The following is a 19,616-nucleotide window of genomic DNA, read 5'->3' as shown; positions in this document are numbered from 1 at the left end:
TCGACGTTCACGATTAACTTCCCTAGCTTGAGCTGATTGACGGAGCTCTTCCATCAATCCTTGAGATTTTCTTTCCTTTACATTCTTACTTATCGAGCTTCTGATTTTCTTTGCCGGAGGTCCAGTGTCCTCTAGTGCTTGTTCTGAATCGCTAGAACATGGAGCTACAAAAGTAAACAATTACATAAAGATGCATTGTTTAAAATAAAATATTACTTGAATCGCCTTGTAGTGATGATGCAACTGCCACTGGTTGTATATTATGTTTTTTCCCCAGAAACTTATCCATTATCTCAAAATATTCAAAGTCGATTGGTGCTTCACCAGTACCCCGTGCTCCTTGGTTATCTTTCTTTGCAGCATAACGTCCTTTTAAATATCTCCACTAGTCATTACATTGCGTAGCTGTTACGTTAAACCCTTTCCCTTTCATATTTTCAGATAATTCTTTCCATACTAAATCATTTTTCACGGATGTTGATTTAAATTTGCTGTCATAGTGCATTCTTAATTCAATTAATTCAGTAATACTTTCACGAGTCCATTTTACTCGTCTTTCTGTTGACATAGATGCACCTTCACCAACTGGTGCAGGTAAAACATTGGTAGTAGCTGCAGGGAAGGAACAGGAACTTATATTAAACGATTTAAATATTGCTTCTGATGGTTGTACAAAGTACAATGTTCCATCTAAAGAAGTTAATGCGATTATGAAACATTTATAAGTAAAAACACAGTTACCTGAATTTGATGATACGCAAATTTGACCATCGTCAGACTTAAACAATTCTCCATTTTCAAGAGTCACTATCGTAAATTTATCCGGAGTTATTTCAGTTACCTCCATTACAAACTACGTACGACACAAGAGACGAGAATGGTTTGGTTTAGTTTTTAGGTTAGAAGTGTCAATTTTAGCGGGAAAATATCCAGGGCGCATGCGGAGTGTTTTTTACCAACGTTTGGAGGCCGGTGATTTTCGAGCACTCAGTGTGTTCTCAGAGTGTTGTTTATGAACGGTATTTTTTCTGACACTGTTGCTAAATGTGCATTTATTAACGCATTAGTGCAAACACTTTGCAAGAGTGTCACACAATGCGTTCTTTATGAGGAGTTGCTAGTAGAAATACAGGGAATGGGCGATTTTTAGGGGTGTTAAGAGTTCAAGTTACAGCGTCGCTTGAGGTAGTTAATATTATACTGTATAACATGTTTGTTCAGGGTCTTTTCTTGTAACCGGCTTAAGTGTTAAGTACGGCTTTATCTTGAAATATTTTTGTTATACCTTAATCATTGCTGTGTGCTTTTGCTTTTTATATCAGGGGAGGTACCTATTTGCTTTATTCAATTAATCTCTGAATGTGTCTAACTTAAATGCAGATTGTACTTATTACTAATGTAAACAAAATCTAAGATAGTAATTGACTAAATCTAGAAAAGAATGTACTTTTTGCAAATTAATACAAAGATTGTGAATTTGTAAACATGTAGGAAACTTCTAAACGTTGCAAATTTACTAAATTATTCAGTCCAGTAAGTTTAATATCTAGAAAAACTGAAACACCAGGAATCCCTTTGGGTAGTTTTCCATTTACCGCTTTCAAATAGCAGGTGCAGAAGCAATACCAAACACTAAAGGAAGATGCTAAAAACAAGTCCACCGTTTTTCTCACATAGTGTAGTCTTTAAATCTGTTTGGTTCAATGAGAGCTCAGGAGCACCTATGATTTGAAGATAATGTACTTATACAGTGAGGTGTTGGTTAAAGTTCAATCTATTATTTAACTCCAGATTTGAATAATCACAATTGGCACATTTAAAAAACGTTAGATTCTTTTATGTTTTAAGCGGTGCTGTTTAAGATAGGTTCTTGGATAGGTTTCACGTACAAAAGTCACATTAGCACATTCAAAATCGTCAGAAACCAAGTTAGAAACTTTATGTTTTAAAAGATGTTGTTGGAAGTTTTTATCATTTGTAGCATAATTATAAGTATCACATTTCAAATCCGTAGAAACTTTATGTTTTAAAAGGTGTCGCTTGAAGTTGCTTGTACTACACGTCTCATAATCACAAGTATCACATTTAAAATGTGTAGAAACTTTATGTTTTAAAAGGTGCCTGTTCAAGTTCTTTTTAGTACATGTCTCATAATCACAATTAGTACATTTAAAATCCTTACAGCCAGTATGTTTTAAAAGGTGCATTTTAAAGTCCTGTTTATAATTTGTGCCATAATCACAATAGGTACATTTAAAATCCTTAGAAACTTTATGTTTTAAAAAATGATGTTTGAAGTTGTATTTATCATTTGTTTCATAATCGCAAACACCACATTTAAAATCCGTAGAAATTTTATGTTTTAAAATGTGTCGCTTGTAATTGCCTTTATTACATGTCTCATAATCACAATCAGCACATTTAAAATCGTTAGAAGCAGTATGATTTAAAAGGTGTATTTTGAGGCCCTGTTTGTAATTTGTGCCATAATCACAATAGGAACATTTAAAATCCTTAGAAACTTTATGTTTTAAAAGATGTTGTTTGAAGTAACCGTTAACGTTTGTGCTATAATCACAATAAGAACAGTTAAAATCCTTAGAAACTGTATGTTTTAAAAGATGTAGTTGAAAGTCACAATTAACACTTGTCTGAAAATCACAATTGGTACATTTAAAGTCCTTAGCAACTTTATGTTTTAAAAGATGTTGTTTGAAGTTGTATTTATTATTTGTCCCATAATTACAAGAATCGCATTTAAAATCCTTAGATACTCTATGTTTTAAAAGATGTCGTTTGAGGAGCTGTTTATTATTAGTCTCATAATCACAAGTAGCACATTTAAAATCCGTAGAAACTTTATGGTTTAAAAGGTGTCGCTTGAAGTTGCTTGTATTACATGTCACATAATCGCAACTAGCGCATTTAAAATCCTTAGAAATTTTATGTTTTAAAAGATGTTGTTTGAAGTTGCATTTATTATTTGTCCCATAATTACAAGAATCGCATTTAAAATCCTTAGATACTTTATGTTTTAAAAGATGTCGTTTGAGGAGCTGTTTATTATTTGTCTCATAATCGCAAGTAGCACATTTAAAATCCGTAGAAACTTTATGGTTTAAAAGGTGTCGCTTGAAGTTGCTTGTATTACATGTCACATAATCGCAACTAGCGCATTTAAAATCCTTAGAAATTTTATGTTTTAAAAGATGTTGTTTGAAGTTGCATTTATTATTTGTCCCATAATTACAAGAATCGCATTTAAAATCCTTAGATACTTTATGTTTTAAAAGATGTCGTTTGAGGAGCTGTTTATTATTTGTCTCATAATCGCAAGTAGCACATTTAAAATCTTTAGAAACTTTATGATTTAAATGATGATGTTTGAAGAGGCATTTATGATTTGTCCCGTGATCACAATCGGCACATCTAAAATTTTTAGGCACTGTTTTATACCGACTTAAAGGTTGAAAGTCAGAATGTGGCTGTACTTCTTCATTAGAAAGAGATGTAGAACATGGTGTACTAATAGTAACTTCGTCCTTTATTGTCACCAGAACTTCGTTACTTACAGAACTGTGTCCCTGCAGAAAGGAATGGATTTCTTCTTCTTGTTTTGGTTCGATCTTAATGAGTAGCATATCATTATCTCCATCCATACCTAAAGACAATAATGTTAGAAATAAATGTGTTTAAACACCTGTTTTGGTTTATCAAAATTACCTATTCTGGTATTAAACAATATAGAGAGAGAGAGAGAGAGATCCCAGGGCAACCAGACTTCTGAGTAAGAGAATTTGTTGAATAGTTACACTACATGTACACCCCGCCACATGACATTTTACATCACATCAAAGAGCTCCACTTGTAGTATGTGAACATTGTTTGTGTAAAGGAAAAGTTTTAACAAATAAACTGTCTGAATGTACTTCAATAACTATTTGGTATTGGCATTTGTTTAATAAACAATGGTATTGGTTATAATAGGCGGCATGTCTGCGAAAAATTGGGTATGCGCGGAACGCGAACGTCATCAACTGTCACTTCTCAGCTGTTTGGTGTAATTCTACTATGCGATCAAAAATGAATTGCAGTCGAGTTTCCTTTGCAATTTTTGTTTTCATGGGAAATCGTTTAGAAATCGTACTTAACTTGAACTTCCAAAGGTGACTCGACCGTCACTCTGACTCGATTTTGATCACCCGTTATTTAGGATGCGTAGGCCGATACTAGATACAGGGTGGTGCCTATCGCGACGCAGCATAGGGATTTCAATGGTCATTTCTTTATAGCCATTACTAGCCCCCCTGATTATTTTAGAGCAAAAGTCTAAATACGCTTTTTTTAGAGAAAAAAATACTGCATCTGTTCATACTATTACTTATAATTTTCCGTTTTTCAAAACCGTAGAAATCGACAAAATAAAAAGATAAAAAAGTCTAATACGCTGGCCTAATCAATCGCGTTACTTCAGTAATCTAGGGACTTGAATTTAATCATATGTCAATTTCACATCAATGCGGTTAGAAACAAGGATAGTATTATCGAAGAATGACGTAAGAGAGGCAATTAGTTCATAAGACCCCATACTGCATCTGGAGGTGCGACCGCGCTATAGTTATAAATTCAATGGCCGTACTCATACACTGTGCTTATAAGCATTTTTATATAATGGTGCGTTCGTTGATGGGTTTTGAACATTCTCTTTGCTCTTAAGCGTTCGTTAGCGCTCAAGAAAAAGTGTTCACACCGTATCGTTTTTTTTTATTACAAGAGAGAGTAAAACCAACGGGTACTTACAGAGAGTAACTGCTTCCTTGTGGGATGTCTTTTGGCTACCCCTTCCTCTCAAACATTTCAACGTGTGCTATAATGTTCTAAATTGTGACAAGAAACCCAGCTTGCATCCGGACATCTGGAAAATAAAACGCGTGACGAATTTTGTAAGTTTGTGTTGTACCCCCAGGCTCGAAGTAAAAATGACAGATTTCACGGCAAAGTGGCAACGTTGCAATCCCAGTCTCAAAACACGGTTCCCGCTCAAATTTCAAACAAAGGAATGGCACGTGATTGGATCGTCTAAGGTAGGGCCCCCTTACGTTACACGAAGCTAATACAATTACTCGGGACCCAGTCGGACAGGAACACTCAAATAAAACACTGCAATATGTCTGAAAGTTTATTTATTATAAACTTATTCTGAAAACCCCGGAATTTGGATGTGGTACATTAAAAGCAAAGCAAGCAAAACCTAAAGGTGCCGCACTCTCGCAAAAGCAGACACTACCAAGGAGAAAAGATCGCAACTTAAGAAAAACCTTGGCCTTGAATAAAACCCAAACTATGCTAATCACAAGCAAATTAAAACACCAACCACCTAAGCAGAACATGTAACACTACCTTAATTAATGAATGAATTCAAGTAGCAGGGTACGTTTGAACAGTATGCGTAGAGTATTCGTCACAACATGTCATGTACTTTCCTTTAATCGCGGATAGAAGACACTTTTTAGTTAGTCATTGGGTGGGGAACCTGGTTATTCGTTAGGTTTGGGCCAGCGTCTTCGCTTGATTGCCCTCCTGTTTCACGGTTATATTATTAGGAATTGGGCTGGCAGATTTGCCTATTAACCCGTAGCGCAGTTAAAGGGGCACCACATTCATGCATTTATTGATATAAGTCACCTTACTAGTTATTCATATCATTATATACCGAATAGAGTGGTGTGAAGTTCGTAAAAACATGTCTTATCAATTATTCATGTTGTGACGTAACAATAGGCAGTTATGACAATACCGTGTGCTCGTGGGGCCCCCAATTATGCTCAGTTTCTACATAATGACATTGGTATAAACCCCAGACTTCCGGAACTACTACCCGTGCTTCGTAACACTCCCCTGACATCGGTCACGTAACGACACAAAACTGAAGATGGTTAAGAGATGGGTAGGACGGCCTTGGTTACAGCACTTCGTCCCTAAAGTTGGAGGTTCGAGGGCCCTCAGATCCTTTTATGTCTTAGCTCTAGAATACCTTTCTATTCTAGCGTCCGAGCTCCCTCTCACGGTAGAAAGATATGAGTTACATACAACAAGGCACACGCATTCGCGAATGTTACGAGTCACCCTAAACTAAATACACCTAGCATTGCATGCCCTACTTCACGGAAGTCGAGGTTCTACATAGGTACACCCCCGTGCACCGTGTAACTGAGTTAAACGTGGTCTAAACCTGAGATATCGTAGACTTCCACAAGCACATGGATATTAGTTAACACCTCGCATGTTGTAAATTACATATTAGCACAATGGTAGATGGAAAATATCTGATTTAACAAATGGCACAATTCATATAAGTACATAAGAGTAAACTACATAAAATACTTTACCGGACACCAAAGTTGTTGAATCCTACGCACAAACACCAAAAACAAAGCTAAACTCTATTAATACAACTTAAAATACAATAAGCCCACCACCAACAAGCTTTAACAAACAAGTGATGAAGTGACGCCAAGCACTCCCACCCCAAACATCCTCCGGAAACTACCAAAAAAATATCGACAGGTGGTGATGGCGGTGGCTCATGTCCCCAGAATCTCAAACTAAACTGTCGAACTGTCATTAGCGTTAATGCAAAAATCCAAGCTTGGAATTGTTTGGTTTATTTCTATTCACAGGGCTGGATATTCCTACTTTGGTGTAGTTTTATATTTTTCCTGTGTGTGCTTATCTTCAAAAATAGCACCATCTACTACCTTCTTATTATGAATGCAGTATAGTTATGTAAAAATGTTATTGCGCATGTCCGGTGTTATGTATAAATTTCCTGCAAGTAGACTTTCATTTTCATTTTAAATAGTCATTTTCTTTGACCATGTTCACCTATTGCCAATGACAATCAATTTGCTAGTGTCCCTTCGTCTTACATGTGTGACAAGTTGTGTGCAGGACAAACGTTTCGGGGATGCCACTCTTTCAAACAGTGGTAGCAATTTTCTTTTCGATTATTTTGCCCATCACTCTGTCTTCCTTTCAAAACCTCCAGTAGTAATCTGAAACAATGACTTTCTGGTATGCAACTAAGAAAAAACTGATACAAACAACAAAACTTTAATGAATAAATAATAGAAACAACACTAAAAATTGTATACAAAATGTATGAATTTACAATTTATATTATATTAGAGGAGAACATTTAAGTAGCAATGAACGAATGAAATGATTACAGTTAAGCGCAATGAATATAGCGATGATATGTAATTCATTATCAAAAATGGGTTGTAGTAGAAAGTTACACACGTTTCTGACAAACGAACAAACAGATCCCTAACTGAGGTATATTTCAGGATTGTCTATCATTGCTAGATGAGTTGCTAGTACCGCTAGGATTACTCCTAGTTGTGGTCGTGATGGCATTGTTATTCACAATGACAACCGTATTTTGTGTAATTTGCGCATTACTAAATAAGGGCACCACATTATTCTCTTCTTGCTCTTCGGTTACGTCGGAGAGCTGCTCCGAGTAATAGTACGGTGTATTTAAGTAATCGGTCATTCGTCTCGGCAACGGTAATTTACAAAGTAAATCTCGTCGCACCAATTTTAATATGACGAATCTGAAAAGTGAGTGCTGCTTAATTGCTTAAAACTTGCGATGTAAATACCTGCACATGTGCTGCAAACTCTGAATCTGCTTAAAGGCCGATTCTCACTTTCGTGCAAAGAACCGGCTCGGCAACTGCACGGCACATACTCGGCACGGGCAAAGTTTTTTGAGTTCAATTCCCACTGCGACACGCTTGCCGCAGGTAAGCAATTTCTACGTGAGTTTCAACTGTGAAAATGTTCGAAATTTCCACGTTAATTAAAATTGGTCTGATATTAGATGATGAAGAACAAGAAAGTACAAATTGCAGAAACAGAAAAATACGTTTTTGTGTACATAATATGCATAAGAAGTATCTTTTATTACCGAAATCATTTTCTCGGACACATTCAATCAGCATCTCATCTTGTTCCGCTGAAAAAGTGTTCCTTTGCTGACCCTTTAACCTTTCTTGTACTATGAAAACTGAACTAAAGTCGGTGACCTGCACAGATTGTATTCACACTTGTCGGAACGTGCGCGGTACATGCCCGGCAAATATTGTTTCGGAAGAACGCCGCGTGCAAAGGCCGTAGCTTGCCGAGTCGTTGCTCGCATAGTGTGAATTACACCCCAAAAATTTCATAAGATTCAATAATATAGATATTTTGCCGAGTCGGTGCCTTGCCTGTGCCGAGTACGTGTCTTGCACGAAAGTGAGAATCGACCTTTAATCTAGAAACCGGGTGGAGTAATTGCACACGTACTGGTCCAATAACGGACCGTCGATGTAAAAAGAACAAGTACCGCCCACTTCGAGAGTGCTCGACCGCATTCTCGATAAACTCCACTATCGTTTGCGACTTAAACTTAGTACAACTCCCGAAACTAAAATTTCCTGTAAATGTACGGTTAGAACTTGAATTGGAAAAGAAGAGGGGCGGAAAAAATACCTTGGTCGTGCTCTATGCGAACGTGTCGCACAGAATTGTTCAACTTCAAGGTAAGCGAAAATATGTAGTGGTCGTCGCTACTGTCTCGTACTATGAACGATCCATCCGGCTCGTTCGAAAGGACTTTCTCTGCGGCTTCGCTCGATATGGGACCCCAATACCAACCATACTAAAAAAAAAAGTCAAACATTTTAATTTTAACATGTGTTTCTCATTAAAGTCCCGTTATTTTGTGATTAGCATAACAACATAATAGCCCGAATTCAATTTATCAAGAAAAATAGAGTCAAGCCCACTTTTCCTATGATAGTTTAGCCTTGTACCTTTACACAGACACAATAAAGGCCGATTCTCACTTTCGTGCAAAGAACCGGCTCGGCAACTGCACGGCACATACTCGGCACGGGCAAAGTTTTTTGAGTTCAATTCACACTGCGACACGCTTGCCGCAGGTAAGCAGTTTCTACGTGAGTTTCTGCTGTGAAAATGTTCGAAACTTCCACGTTAATTAAAATTGGTCTAATATTAGATGATGAAGAACAAGAAAGTACATATTGCAGAAAAAGAAAAATACGTTTTTGTGTACATAAAATGCATAAGAAGTATCTTTTATGACCGAAATCATTTTCTCGGACACATTTAATCAGCATCTCATCTTGTTCCGCTGAAAAAGTGTTCCTTTGCTGACCCTTCAACGTTTCTTGTACTATGAAAACTGAACTAAAGTCGGTGACCTGCACAGATTGTATTCACACTTGTCGGAACGTGCACGGTACATGCCCGCAAATATTGTTTCGGAAGAATGCCGCGTGCAAAGGCCGTAGCTTGCCGAGTCTTTGCTCGCATAGTGTGAATTACACCCCAAAAAATTCATAAGATTCAATAATATAGATATTTTGCCGAGTCGATGCCTTGCCTGTGCCGAGTACGTGCCTTGCCCGAAAGTGAGAATCGACCTTAAGGGCCCTAATATAGTTACTCGTTGCGGATTGGATAGTTTAAATGCATTGTAATCTCTAATTTGCTTAAGAGCTTATTTGAATTACAGAAAAAAGGTGCTTGCAGTGTTCATCATTTTAAGACTATTAGATTTTCTTTGTAACTTTGTTCTACTGTGAGAGGTCCCACCCTGTATATATGCGGCATAACATATTACAAAATGCCCGGGTTTCCTCTTTGGTGTAAATGTTTCCTCAATTTATGTTTATGTTTTGAATACCTACAATGGTCTTGGCTCTAACTTAGGTACATGTATATTTTGTTTCATTCATTTAAATTTGTTTTTGTTAGTTGTTACTATTTACATCTTTTTGTTTTGAAATTATGAATAAAACAAAAAAAATAAAGCCACTATTATTATTACAAAATGAAATACTAAGTGTTTAGTATCACTGGTTTTGGAATTTTTTATCTATCGATTGACGTGAAAATCCAATTGGCGTCCATTTAAAAATAAGGAACGTTGATGGCAATATCTCGACATTAAAAAAAAAAATTCCATTGAATTGATCCCATCGAATCCTTGCAACTTTTATTTGAAACTTTTTTCGATAGCTTTCTTTGTTACTAAATATTTGAAACTTTTTAAAATAGCGATTTTCACATTTTCCAATAATCTACAAAACGAATTAGTTTTTTCAAAATATCGCATCGGGAATATCCATTAGCATCAAAACTACACAACTTTGCAAATTTAAACAGAATCTCGTAAGTTATAATAATAAGAAAGATAACCATGTTATCCTTCTATATTTAAGACACCCTGTATACAAAAATATTTTTTGCCAATATCTCGTTAAGCGAGTTAATCAAAAAACATCGAAAGAATTCTTTAGAGGCGGGATTAATGCTCTTTCAAATAATCTCTAAATAGGTTTTTCCTCAACAATAATTAGGGAAGCCAATAATTAACTTCCTTCCAAATTTACCATGGGATATCCCATGTCCCGCCTGTTGATGCAACACGCTGTATATGGTTGCGGATATACAGAAATTATTTTTGATTGTATTTAGGGTCCCATTTTTACGGGTCATTTAAATAACTGATTTTTTTTAATAGAATAATATTTTGTTTCAATGCCATTTGTTCAAGTGCCATAACCTCGGCAATAACTATTCTTTTTCAAATGGAACTACCACTATTTTATTTCGTATTCGATTGTCTTGTGTTCTCTTCAATTTTTATAAGGTGTCCTTCATAGCTTTTTAGGTCATTCAAATATTTTTGCACAAAAGTACCTACCCATTAATGAATTACATGTGTATACATTGGAGTAAGCTGGTGGTGATTGATAAAAAAACAAAAGAACCAAAAGTAAGCAAGTGTTTAATACCAAAAGATATTAAACAGAGAAACAAGGAAGCTGCGGCAAATACATCGCTGTCGCAATAGTATAATTAGAACTAGGTTACAGTTATTACATTATCATTAATTCATAAGGTAGCAATTTATTAAGAGTTGTGAAACGCAAGCCAGCACTCTGGCCGCGAAATACTACAAAGGCATCAAGTTTCAATGGAAAATTAGGTACTATAATTGCATACGTAAAATGCAACGTATGCCAACTAATGCAATAAGAAATAAGGACACTATGTCAAACAAACACAAATACGTCATAATTAATTGTATATATAAACTGTAAATAATAGTCAATAAATCACTATCGATTTGAATGTCGTTTAGTCGTTGGGGTTGCGAGGTCTCCAGTCTTTCAATTTGTACAAGTGACGGTGTACAGCCTCATCTAGCAACCCCCCGTCAAGCAGTCTTCTATTATCCAGAAGATTGTTCATGGTCCTTCGAGCCAACACCAGCGGCAAGGAAGATACAGAAGCGCCAGGGCAACACGACCAGCGACAGAGAGAACGTAGCAGCAGAAGAAGCAACCCGAAAACTGTAAGGATTTACGCCCCTCACAGCAACAACATAACCACCATCGAATAGTCGGGTAAGAAGATTTAAAACAAATAAAGGCCGCAAGAAGCCACACCAACGCTGCACGAAAAAAAAAAAAAAACACCGTTTCAAGAAGACGGAAACACGCCGCAGGAGCAAAAGGACGCACGGATCTGCAACGCCCGAAGGAAAATAAATTCCCGGCGGCAACAAAGAAACTGCTAGCTGATTACCAAGGTGAGGAATCAGATAATAAGCAATAAGCATTTTAGGGAACGAGGAAAATGGAGCCAATGAACACCCTCGCCACCCAACAGCAGGAGCTGGGCCAACAGATGGGAAAACTGTTGGCCAACCTGAAAAAAGATCCAGCGGATAGAAAGACAGTGAATTACATAGCAGACCGGCGCCGTCAGTTACAAGGATACATTTCGGCTGTGAAGATAAACCACCAGAAGATAGTGGAATTAAAAGAACCACAGCACGAGTACCACAAGACCAACTTCATAGGGCAGTTGGAAGACGTTCACCTCAAGGCCAGCGACTACCTGGACAAGATAGAAAGGTCGATAAAAACAGAGGGAGAACACGAAAAACGCGACACCGCACAGGAGATGCGGATTAGGAAACAGGAGGTTCGTATCACTCAGATCGAACAATTATTATTTCAGGTGGAGGACGAACTCAAAAAACAATCACGGAATAGCAGCCGAATAAAGGTGCTATGTGATAGGGCCGAAAAATGTTGGGACAGAATAGGCGAGGATTGAAATAGAAATAAGGGCCAACGAAATAGAGTTCGTTCATGAATACTTTGCCACCGAGAGATACGTAGAAGCACAAAGGCGATACGATGCTTTCCAGGAGCAAATCGCCAATATGGAAATGCAGAATTCGAGCAGTAAGATAAAACTGCCGATAATCAAGATCCCCATCTTCAGGACTGGGTATGAGAATTGGACAGCATTTCATGACCTGTTTCAGAAATTAATTCACTCCAACGACGCGTTATCCAGCACAGAAAAAATGCACTATTTAAAAAGTCATGTGGATGGAGAAGCTGCCAGGTTGATTCAACATCTACACATCAGCGAGAGGAATTACGAAACAGCATGGGACATAATAACCAAGCGGTACCACAACACGAGACTAATTACATCAAAATTACTGGACAAAATACTCGACTTCCCGGTGAGCCATAAAGAAGATGCACATCAAGTGAGGATGCTTCACGATACAATACACGAGTGTCGGGAAGGGATCAACAACATCGGACATGATACAACCTCATGGGGTCCAATAATAACAAAACTTATTTCCAGAAAATGGGACACAGAAACTAACAGGATATTCGAGCAGTCTCTCAAAAATCCAACCGAGACGCCGGCACTAGAGGAAGTGATGGAGTTCATGAAGTCAAGATTCCAATCTCTGGAGGCGTTAGCAATGAAGAGAGGAGATCAACCACCATCATCATACAAGCCTAACTGGGTCGGAAATAAGCAACCAAACTGCACATACTGTAAGGAACAACACCAAATCGAAATGTGCCCAAAATTCGGCAAACTATCCGTTGCCGAAAGAATCAAAATTGTAAAAGAGCAACAGTTATGCTTTAAGTGCATACGCCATAGCTGCAATACGGACTCGTTTAAAAACTGTTCTACATGCAGGTACCCTCACCACTCGCTACTACACCAAACCTCAAGGACAGCTCCAGCCACAAGAGGAAGCCAAGCGATGTCCCACGCATCTACAGCAGCCAAACAAATGGAAGTCAAGGAAGAAGATCAACAAGTCCTCTTGGCAACAGCAATAGTACGGGCCCAAGACATCCTGGGACAACGCCATCTACTACGAGCACTGGTAGACCCAGGATCCCAAGCGTCATTCATCACCGAGCAAGCAGCTCAGCAACTGATGGTACCCAGGCAGAAAACAAGGGCAATGATATCTGGATTGGGAGAAGGAAGTCCGATCAACGCAAGAGCAAAAGTGACGGTACATCTCCACCCTCGTCAGTCTAGCAAATACACACTGACAACAGACCTCATCGTGTTACCGAAAATAACTGGGATGTTACCAATGAAGTCAATGGAATTCGATTTGGAACCATGGCAGACCAAGATCCTAGCAGACCCAACCCTCAACATCACAGGTCCAATACATGTGCTACTGGGAGCCCAAGACTACGCCAAAATCATACTAAACGGTGTTACAAAAACGGCGTCTGCATTGCTAGGACAGCAGACCGAATTGGAATGGATAGTGTCCGATCAAGTCATGTATCCAGAGAAAAAAGGCACACCAGTCATCGGGATGGTTTCAACAATGGAAGAAGAAAGAAACCTGTCAAAATACTGGGAAATGGAGGAAGTCGAGGTGTCAAGCCGCTCCAAAGAAGAAGACATACAATGTGAGAACCATTATATGGCCACCACCACAAGAGGGCGAGATGGAAGGTATACAGTGAGGATACCATTTAAAGAAGCGCCTACCATGGTTAACAGTTCCCGTTCGCTAGCAGTAGCTCGACTGCACCAATTGGAAAAGAAGCTAGAAAAGGAGCATCGAGTACGCGAGCAGTACAAAGCGTTCCTTCAGGAGTACATAGACCTGGGCCACATGAAACTAGTACCCCCCAAGGGAGAAGGAAGATACTACATTCCACATCAACCAGTCATCAAGGAAGCAAGTGCCACAACAAAGTTAAGAGTCGTGTTTGACGCGTCCGCAACCACACGGTCACGAAAGAGCCTCAATCAAACCATGCACGTGGGACCAAGACTGCAAGAAGAATTGGCAGACATCCTGGTGAGATGGAGAAAACACCCGGTAGCGTTCACAGCAGACATACAAAAAATGTATCGTCAAATAAACATACATGAGGACGATCAACCACTGCAGACCATACTCTGGAGATTCAATCAGCATCAACCCATACAAGAATACCAGCTAACCACAGTTACATATGGGACAACTGCAGCACCTTATTTGGCAACACGCACCCTACAACAACTCGCGAAGGACGAAGAAAAAGAATACCCTAACGCATCAAGGGTTGCGTTAACCGACTTCTATGTGGACGATGTGCTAACAGGGGCCCAAACCCTCGAGGAAGCCAACCAACTACAACAAGAGCTAACAGCCATGCTAGACAAAGGAGGATTCAAGCTACACAAATGGTCAACGAACAAACTACAAATGCTACAATCAATCCCTGACGAATTAAGAGATCCATCCGTATCACAATTCAAGGACGAAGAAATGAAGAAGTCATTAGGGATACTGTGGATACCACATCAAGACGTGTTCACATTTAAGATAGAAGAAGGCAATCCCGCAACGACCAAGCGTGGTATATTATCAGCAGTAGCAAAAATATTCGATCCATTAGGATGGTTGGCACCCGTAACCATAATGGCAAAGCTGCTCATCCAACGATTATGGTTAACAAACGCTTCATGGGACGAAAACATACCGGAAAGTTTAAGGATGGAATGGTTGAAGTTCACCTCCGACATTGGCTCAGTCGAGGAAATTCAGATCCCAAGATGGATACATAACAAGAACGAAACATTGGAGATACATGGGTTCTGTGATGCATCAGAGAAGGCGTACGGGGCGGTAGTTTACACAAAAGCCAGCCAAGGGAAAGTGTCACTGCTAATGGCAAAATCCAAGGTAGCCCCTGCACGCACGAAGCCAACAATACCGAAGTTGGAATTATGTGCAGCCGTTCTACTAGCCAGGCTGATCAAGAGAGCAACAACAGCACTCCAGGAAAAAGACATTACCATCTTCGCATGGACAGATTCAATGATTACTCTGGCATGGATAAAAGGAGAGCCAAGCAGATGGAAGACATTCGTATACAACCGAGTAATGGAGATAAACAATTTAACGTCGAAGGAGCAATGGAATCACGTCTGCACAAATGACAATCCCGCTGATCTAATATCAAGAGGGACAACAGGGTTCAAACTAAAAACAAACGAACTATGGTGGAATGGACCAAAATGGTTAGCAAGCGAGGACTGGAAATCAAGTGAAAAGGCCACACCGACAACAAACTTAGAAACAAGAAAATGCATGGTAATTACAAAAACAGAAGAAGACGGTCAGTGGATGCAAGAAAGATTCTCGTCGCTAACAAAGTTAATCAGAGTCACAGCATACTGCAACCGGTTTATATCATACTGCAGAAAGAACCAGAAATCAACAGAACACTTAACAGTAGAAGAATTGAAAAAAGGATTAATCCAGCAGATAAGAAGATCACAACAAGAAACTCACCTGATCGAAATACAAGCCTTAACGAAAGGCAAGAAAATACCAACAGGCAGCAAGATCACATCCCTAAATCCATTCATAGACCAGGACGGAGTACTGCGAGTAGGAGGAAGATTATCCAACTCATTGCTAACATACAGTGAGAAGCACCCGTGCATTATTGGAGCAAAGTCACATCTGGCGCATCTATTAATAATAGATGCACACCAGAAAACACTGCATGGAGGACTACAGATCACCTTAGCATACTTGAGAAGAAGATACTGGATCATCAACGGGAGAAGAACCGCTCAAGGAACAATAAGGAAGTGCGCAAGATGCATTCGTTACAAGAAACAAACAGCGACTCAATTGATGGGGGATCTTCCGGCAGCACGAGTTACACCATCCGCGCCATTCCAGCATTGTGGAATAGACTACGCAGGCCCTATACAGGTCAGGGCATGGAAAGGTCGAGGTCATAAATCGTACAAAGGGTACATAGCCGTGTTCGTATGTTTAGCAACACGGGCAATCCATTTGGAGGTGGTCAGCGACATGACAACAGAATCATTCTTGGCAGCCCTAAAACGGTTTCAAGCACGACGAGGCCGGTGTCAGCACATATACAGCGACAATGGAACAAACTTCGTAGGAGCCAGCAAAATGATAGAGCAAGATGTCCACAAGATATTACAAAGCAAGGAGATCCAAGACGCATCAACTACAGCAGGAACCCAATGGCACTTCATCCCTCCCGCAAGTCCTCACATGGGCGGTATCTGGGAAAGTGGTGTAAAATCATTAAAACATCACATGCGACGAACAATTGGCGAAACAACGTTAACATATGAGGAACTAACAACGCTAGTACAACAAATAGAAGCGTGTCTCAACTCGAGACCATTAGTGCCCATCCGAGAAGTAATGGACGAAGATACATTATTGACACCAGGACATTTCCTAATCGGGAGACCAATACTGGAACCATTGGAAGAAACAGGAGAGGATTTAAAAATAGGCCTCAGTAACAGGTGGAAAATGGTACAGAAAATGAAAAAGGAAATCTGGAAAGCATGGTCATCAGAGTACTTACACAACTTACAACAACGCTACAAATGGAAAACCAAGAACGACAACATAAAAATCAACGACATAGTACTCGTCAAAGATGACAACCTCAGCCCAGGAAAATGGCCGCTAGCAAAGGTGATAGCGACTCATCCAGCAGAAGATAATATAGTGCGAGTAGTAACAACCCAAAAGGCAGACGGGAAAACGTCCAAAAAAGCAATACATCAACTAGTCCCCCTACACTCAGAAGATGCACAGAAAAAATCAGCCGCAGGAAACAACCAAGAGATGAAGAGTTTCAGCATAAAAGCAATTGTTGTCACCATACTAATGATGATGATAGGCACTACAGTGGCAGAGTACAACATCACGCATCCAAACCCAGGGTTTTACATAGAACACATGGGAGATGGAAGGATTGAACGAGGAATTTTCCGGATCGATATTCAATACAAGAAAACACGGATAAATGAAGACATCCACGCAACGCTGCAATCAATTACACAGTTCAAGGAGCTATGCAACAAGACAGCAGAAATAGCAGAAAATTCACACTGTACCGAATTAGTGCAACTTCTCGAGGATCACGAAAATGAAATACAATGGTTAAAGGAAGAAATAGGCAGCACGATGGTTGAACGAAGGAAGCGAGGAATATTGGGGGACATACTTACAGCAGTATTCGGAGTCAACGATGAAGTATATAAGGACATCGCCTCACTGAACAAAAATCAGCAAGAAATTATCAGAAATGCGGACAGACAGACGAAGATTATGTTATCAGCACTATCAGCCTTCAACGAAACCGAGACAAAGATTGAGAAGCAGTTACAAAGATTCCACCGAAAGCTAAATGAAGGAATTCAAATGATAAATCAAATGAGCAAATGGTACAGAACAGTCGACGAGAACAGACTAAATTTACAAGTGCTAAGTATATACACCATCACGGTAACCTTAGCAAACGAAGTCCAGCATCACTACAAAAAGGTAATCAATATCAACAACGGAAGAGGAAGTCTTCACGAACTCATATCAGACATCAGAATCAAGATAATCCTATCCGAAGCAGAGAAGAAAATGCCAAGCAACGTAAGGGTATTAGCGCATCCAGTGCTAAGGGTAGCAGTAAAACAAACAGACACTCACATCCACGTCCAGGGCTTTTTTCTGGTGGCAGAGATCACAGAATATGTGATTATGAAAATTACATCTATTCCGATCAAAATTGAAAACACGACCTTCTGGACATTGGAATCCATCAACGGGGTGCTAGCAGTGGATTACAACAACCAGCAATATTTCGAGATGACAAATGAAGAATTCAAAGAAAGTATCAAAATCGCTAAACACAAGTTCGTTTGTGCACCAACAGTAGTAAAAAAGATCGAAGAAAATCCAAACTGTATCATCAACGAGATGTATAATAGGACAGAGAAGAATCAATGCAGCATCCAACAACACCACTTCCAGGATATTGTGTGGAAACAACTTTATATGACTAACACATGGATGTTCGTCACCGCACAACCAACGAGGGTAGCCGTAACATGTAATAACAAACGACAGGACGTAGTATTAAATGCAACTGGAATTCTCAAGGTATCTCAAGACTGTTTAGTTCAAACAAGACGAAACATATTAAATCCCAAACGGGACTTCGACACATCAGTACTTGGTACGTACATCAAACATTTAAACACACGTATCAACCAAGATACCAGGATGCCCGACCAAAAATTGATTGAAGAGGAACCAGTCCTAAAGGCAGAAGACCACTTTGGGTCCATCATCAAAGAAGAAGCAGAATTACAAAACGACATACACAACACCATCTGGCGTACGGTTACGACTAAATCGGTCGCAACAAGCACCATAACTATACTTATCATCATCAGCACCATTGGGGTCATATTTGGACTCAAAAACATGGAAAACCAAACACAAGGAGGCAACTAGAAAAGAAGACCCAATGACGATGGAACCTTTGGACATCGTCGACACAGATCCATCGCCGAGTTGGCAGAATGTTTAATACCAAAAGATATTAAACAGAGAAACAAGGAAGCTGCGGCAAATACATCGCTGTCGCAATAGTATAATTAGAACTAGGTTACAGTTATTACATTATCATTAATTCATAAGGTAGCAATTTATTAAGAGTTGTGAAACGCAAGCCAGCACTCTGGCCGCGAAATACTACAAAGGCATCAAGTTTCAATGGAAAATTAGGTACTATAATTGCATACGTAAAATGCAACGTATGCCAACTAATGCAATAAGAAATAAGGACACTATGTCAAACAAACACAAATACGTCATAATTAATTGTATATAAAAACTGTAAATAATACTCAATAAATCACTATCGATTTGAATGTCGTTTAGTCGTTGGGGTTGCGAGGTTTCCAGTCTTCAATTTGTACAAGTGACGGTGTACAGCCTCATCTAGCAACCCCCCTTCAAGCAGTCTTCTATTAGCCAGAAGATTGTTCAGCAAGTGTCACAAATTAATTATTTGCCGCAAGTGTACTTTCAATTTCCTAGTAAAATAAAATTAATTACAAAGGTGAATTTCGAAAAAATGAATTTTTTTAGGTTAATGTGGAGAGGGGGAATTCATAACAATCGTGCACTTTGTGCCAAGTCTTTGAAATTTGGTGGTGGGTTCGATTCCCAACGAAAATTAAAAAAAATATATTTTCTATAGCAACCACATGACCGATGACGTGCTCCAAAATAACTACAAAGATGGCGGATGGAGCGAGAGAAGCAGACAGATACAGACGGTCCAAAATGGCGGATTTAGTAACTAATAAAATGGCGGCCGATC

The 19,616-nt window shown here is 39.1% G+C and overlaps 3 protein-coding genes across 5 annotated transcripts; 1 reads left to right on the top strand and 2 right to left on the bottom strand.

Moving 5' to 3' along the window:
• Nucleotides 1-24: 24 nt before the first annotated feature.
• Nucleotides 25-4,036, bottom strand: LOC116173958 (gastrula zinc finger protein XlCGF57.1-like). 3 transcript variants are annotated; one of them, XM_031491702.1, is made up of 5 exons: nucleotides 3,724-4,036; nucleotides 2,360-3,661; nucleotides 742-2,275; nucleotides 217-690; nucleotides 25-164 (listed from the first exon to the last, which is right to left on the bottom strand). In XM_031491702.1, exons 2-3 carry the CDS (start codon nucleotides 3,657-3,659, stop codon nucleotides 1,827-1,829), a joined length of 1,749 nt encoding a protein of 582 aa, XP_031347562.1. In that variant the 5' UTR covers nucleotides 3,660-3,661; nucleotides 3,724-4,036; the 3' UTR covers nucleotides 25-164; nucleotides 217-690; nucleotides 742-1,826. The 3 variants fall into 3 exon arrangements, with proteins under 3 accessions (XP_031347562.1, XP_031347560.1, XP_031347561.1); XM_031491700.1 differs by having other exon boundaries at nucleotides 742-3,661; XM_031491701.1 differs by having other exon boundaries at nucleotides 217-612; nucleotides 742-3,661.
• A 3,099-nt stretch (nucleotides 4,037-7,135) lies between these two features.
• Nucleotides 7,136-8,936, bottom strand: LOC116173476 (suppressor of cytokine signaling 7-like). The gene is made up of 5 exons (XM_031490972.1): nucleotides 8,898-8,936; nucleotides 8,542-8,710; nucleotides 8,317-8,486; nucleotides 7,668-7,696; nucleotides 7,136-7,619 (listed from the first exon to the last, which is right to left on the bottom strand). The coding sequence occupies exons 1-5, from the start codon at nucleotides 8,934-8,936 to the stop codon at nucleotides 7,346-7,348; spliced, it is 681 nt and encodes a 226-aa protein (XP_031346832.1). The 3' UTR covers nucleotides 7,136-7,345.
• Nucleotides 8,937-11,332: 2,396 nt separating this feature from the next.
• On the top strand, nucleotides 11,333-18,742 carry LOC116173472. Its single transcript, XM_031490966.1, has 4 exons — nucleotides 11,333-11,437; nucleotides 11,710-12,072; nucleotides 12,422-14,527; nucleotides 14,576-18,742. The coding sequence occupies exons 1-4, from the start codon at nucleotides 11,333-11,335 to the stop codon at nucleotides 18,740-18,742; spliced, it is 6,741 nt and encodes a 2,246-aa protein (XP_031346826.1).
• Nucleotides 18,743-19,616: the final 874 nt, after the last annotated feature.

Source organism: Photinus pyralis, unplaced genomic scaffold (genome assembly GCF_008802855.1).
Source record: "Photinus pyralis isolate 1611_PpyrPB1 unplaced genomic scaffold, Ppyr1.3 Ppyr1.4_LG6, whole genome shotgun sequence".
Taxonomy (NCBI): domain Eukaryota; kingdom Metazoa; phylum Arthropoda; class Insecta; order Coleoptera; family Lampyridae; genus Photinus; species Photinus pyralis.
The sequence above is the reverse complement of the archived record's forward strand: the minus strand, read 5'-3'. Positions and strand labels throughout refer to the sequence as shown.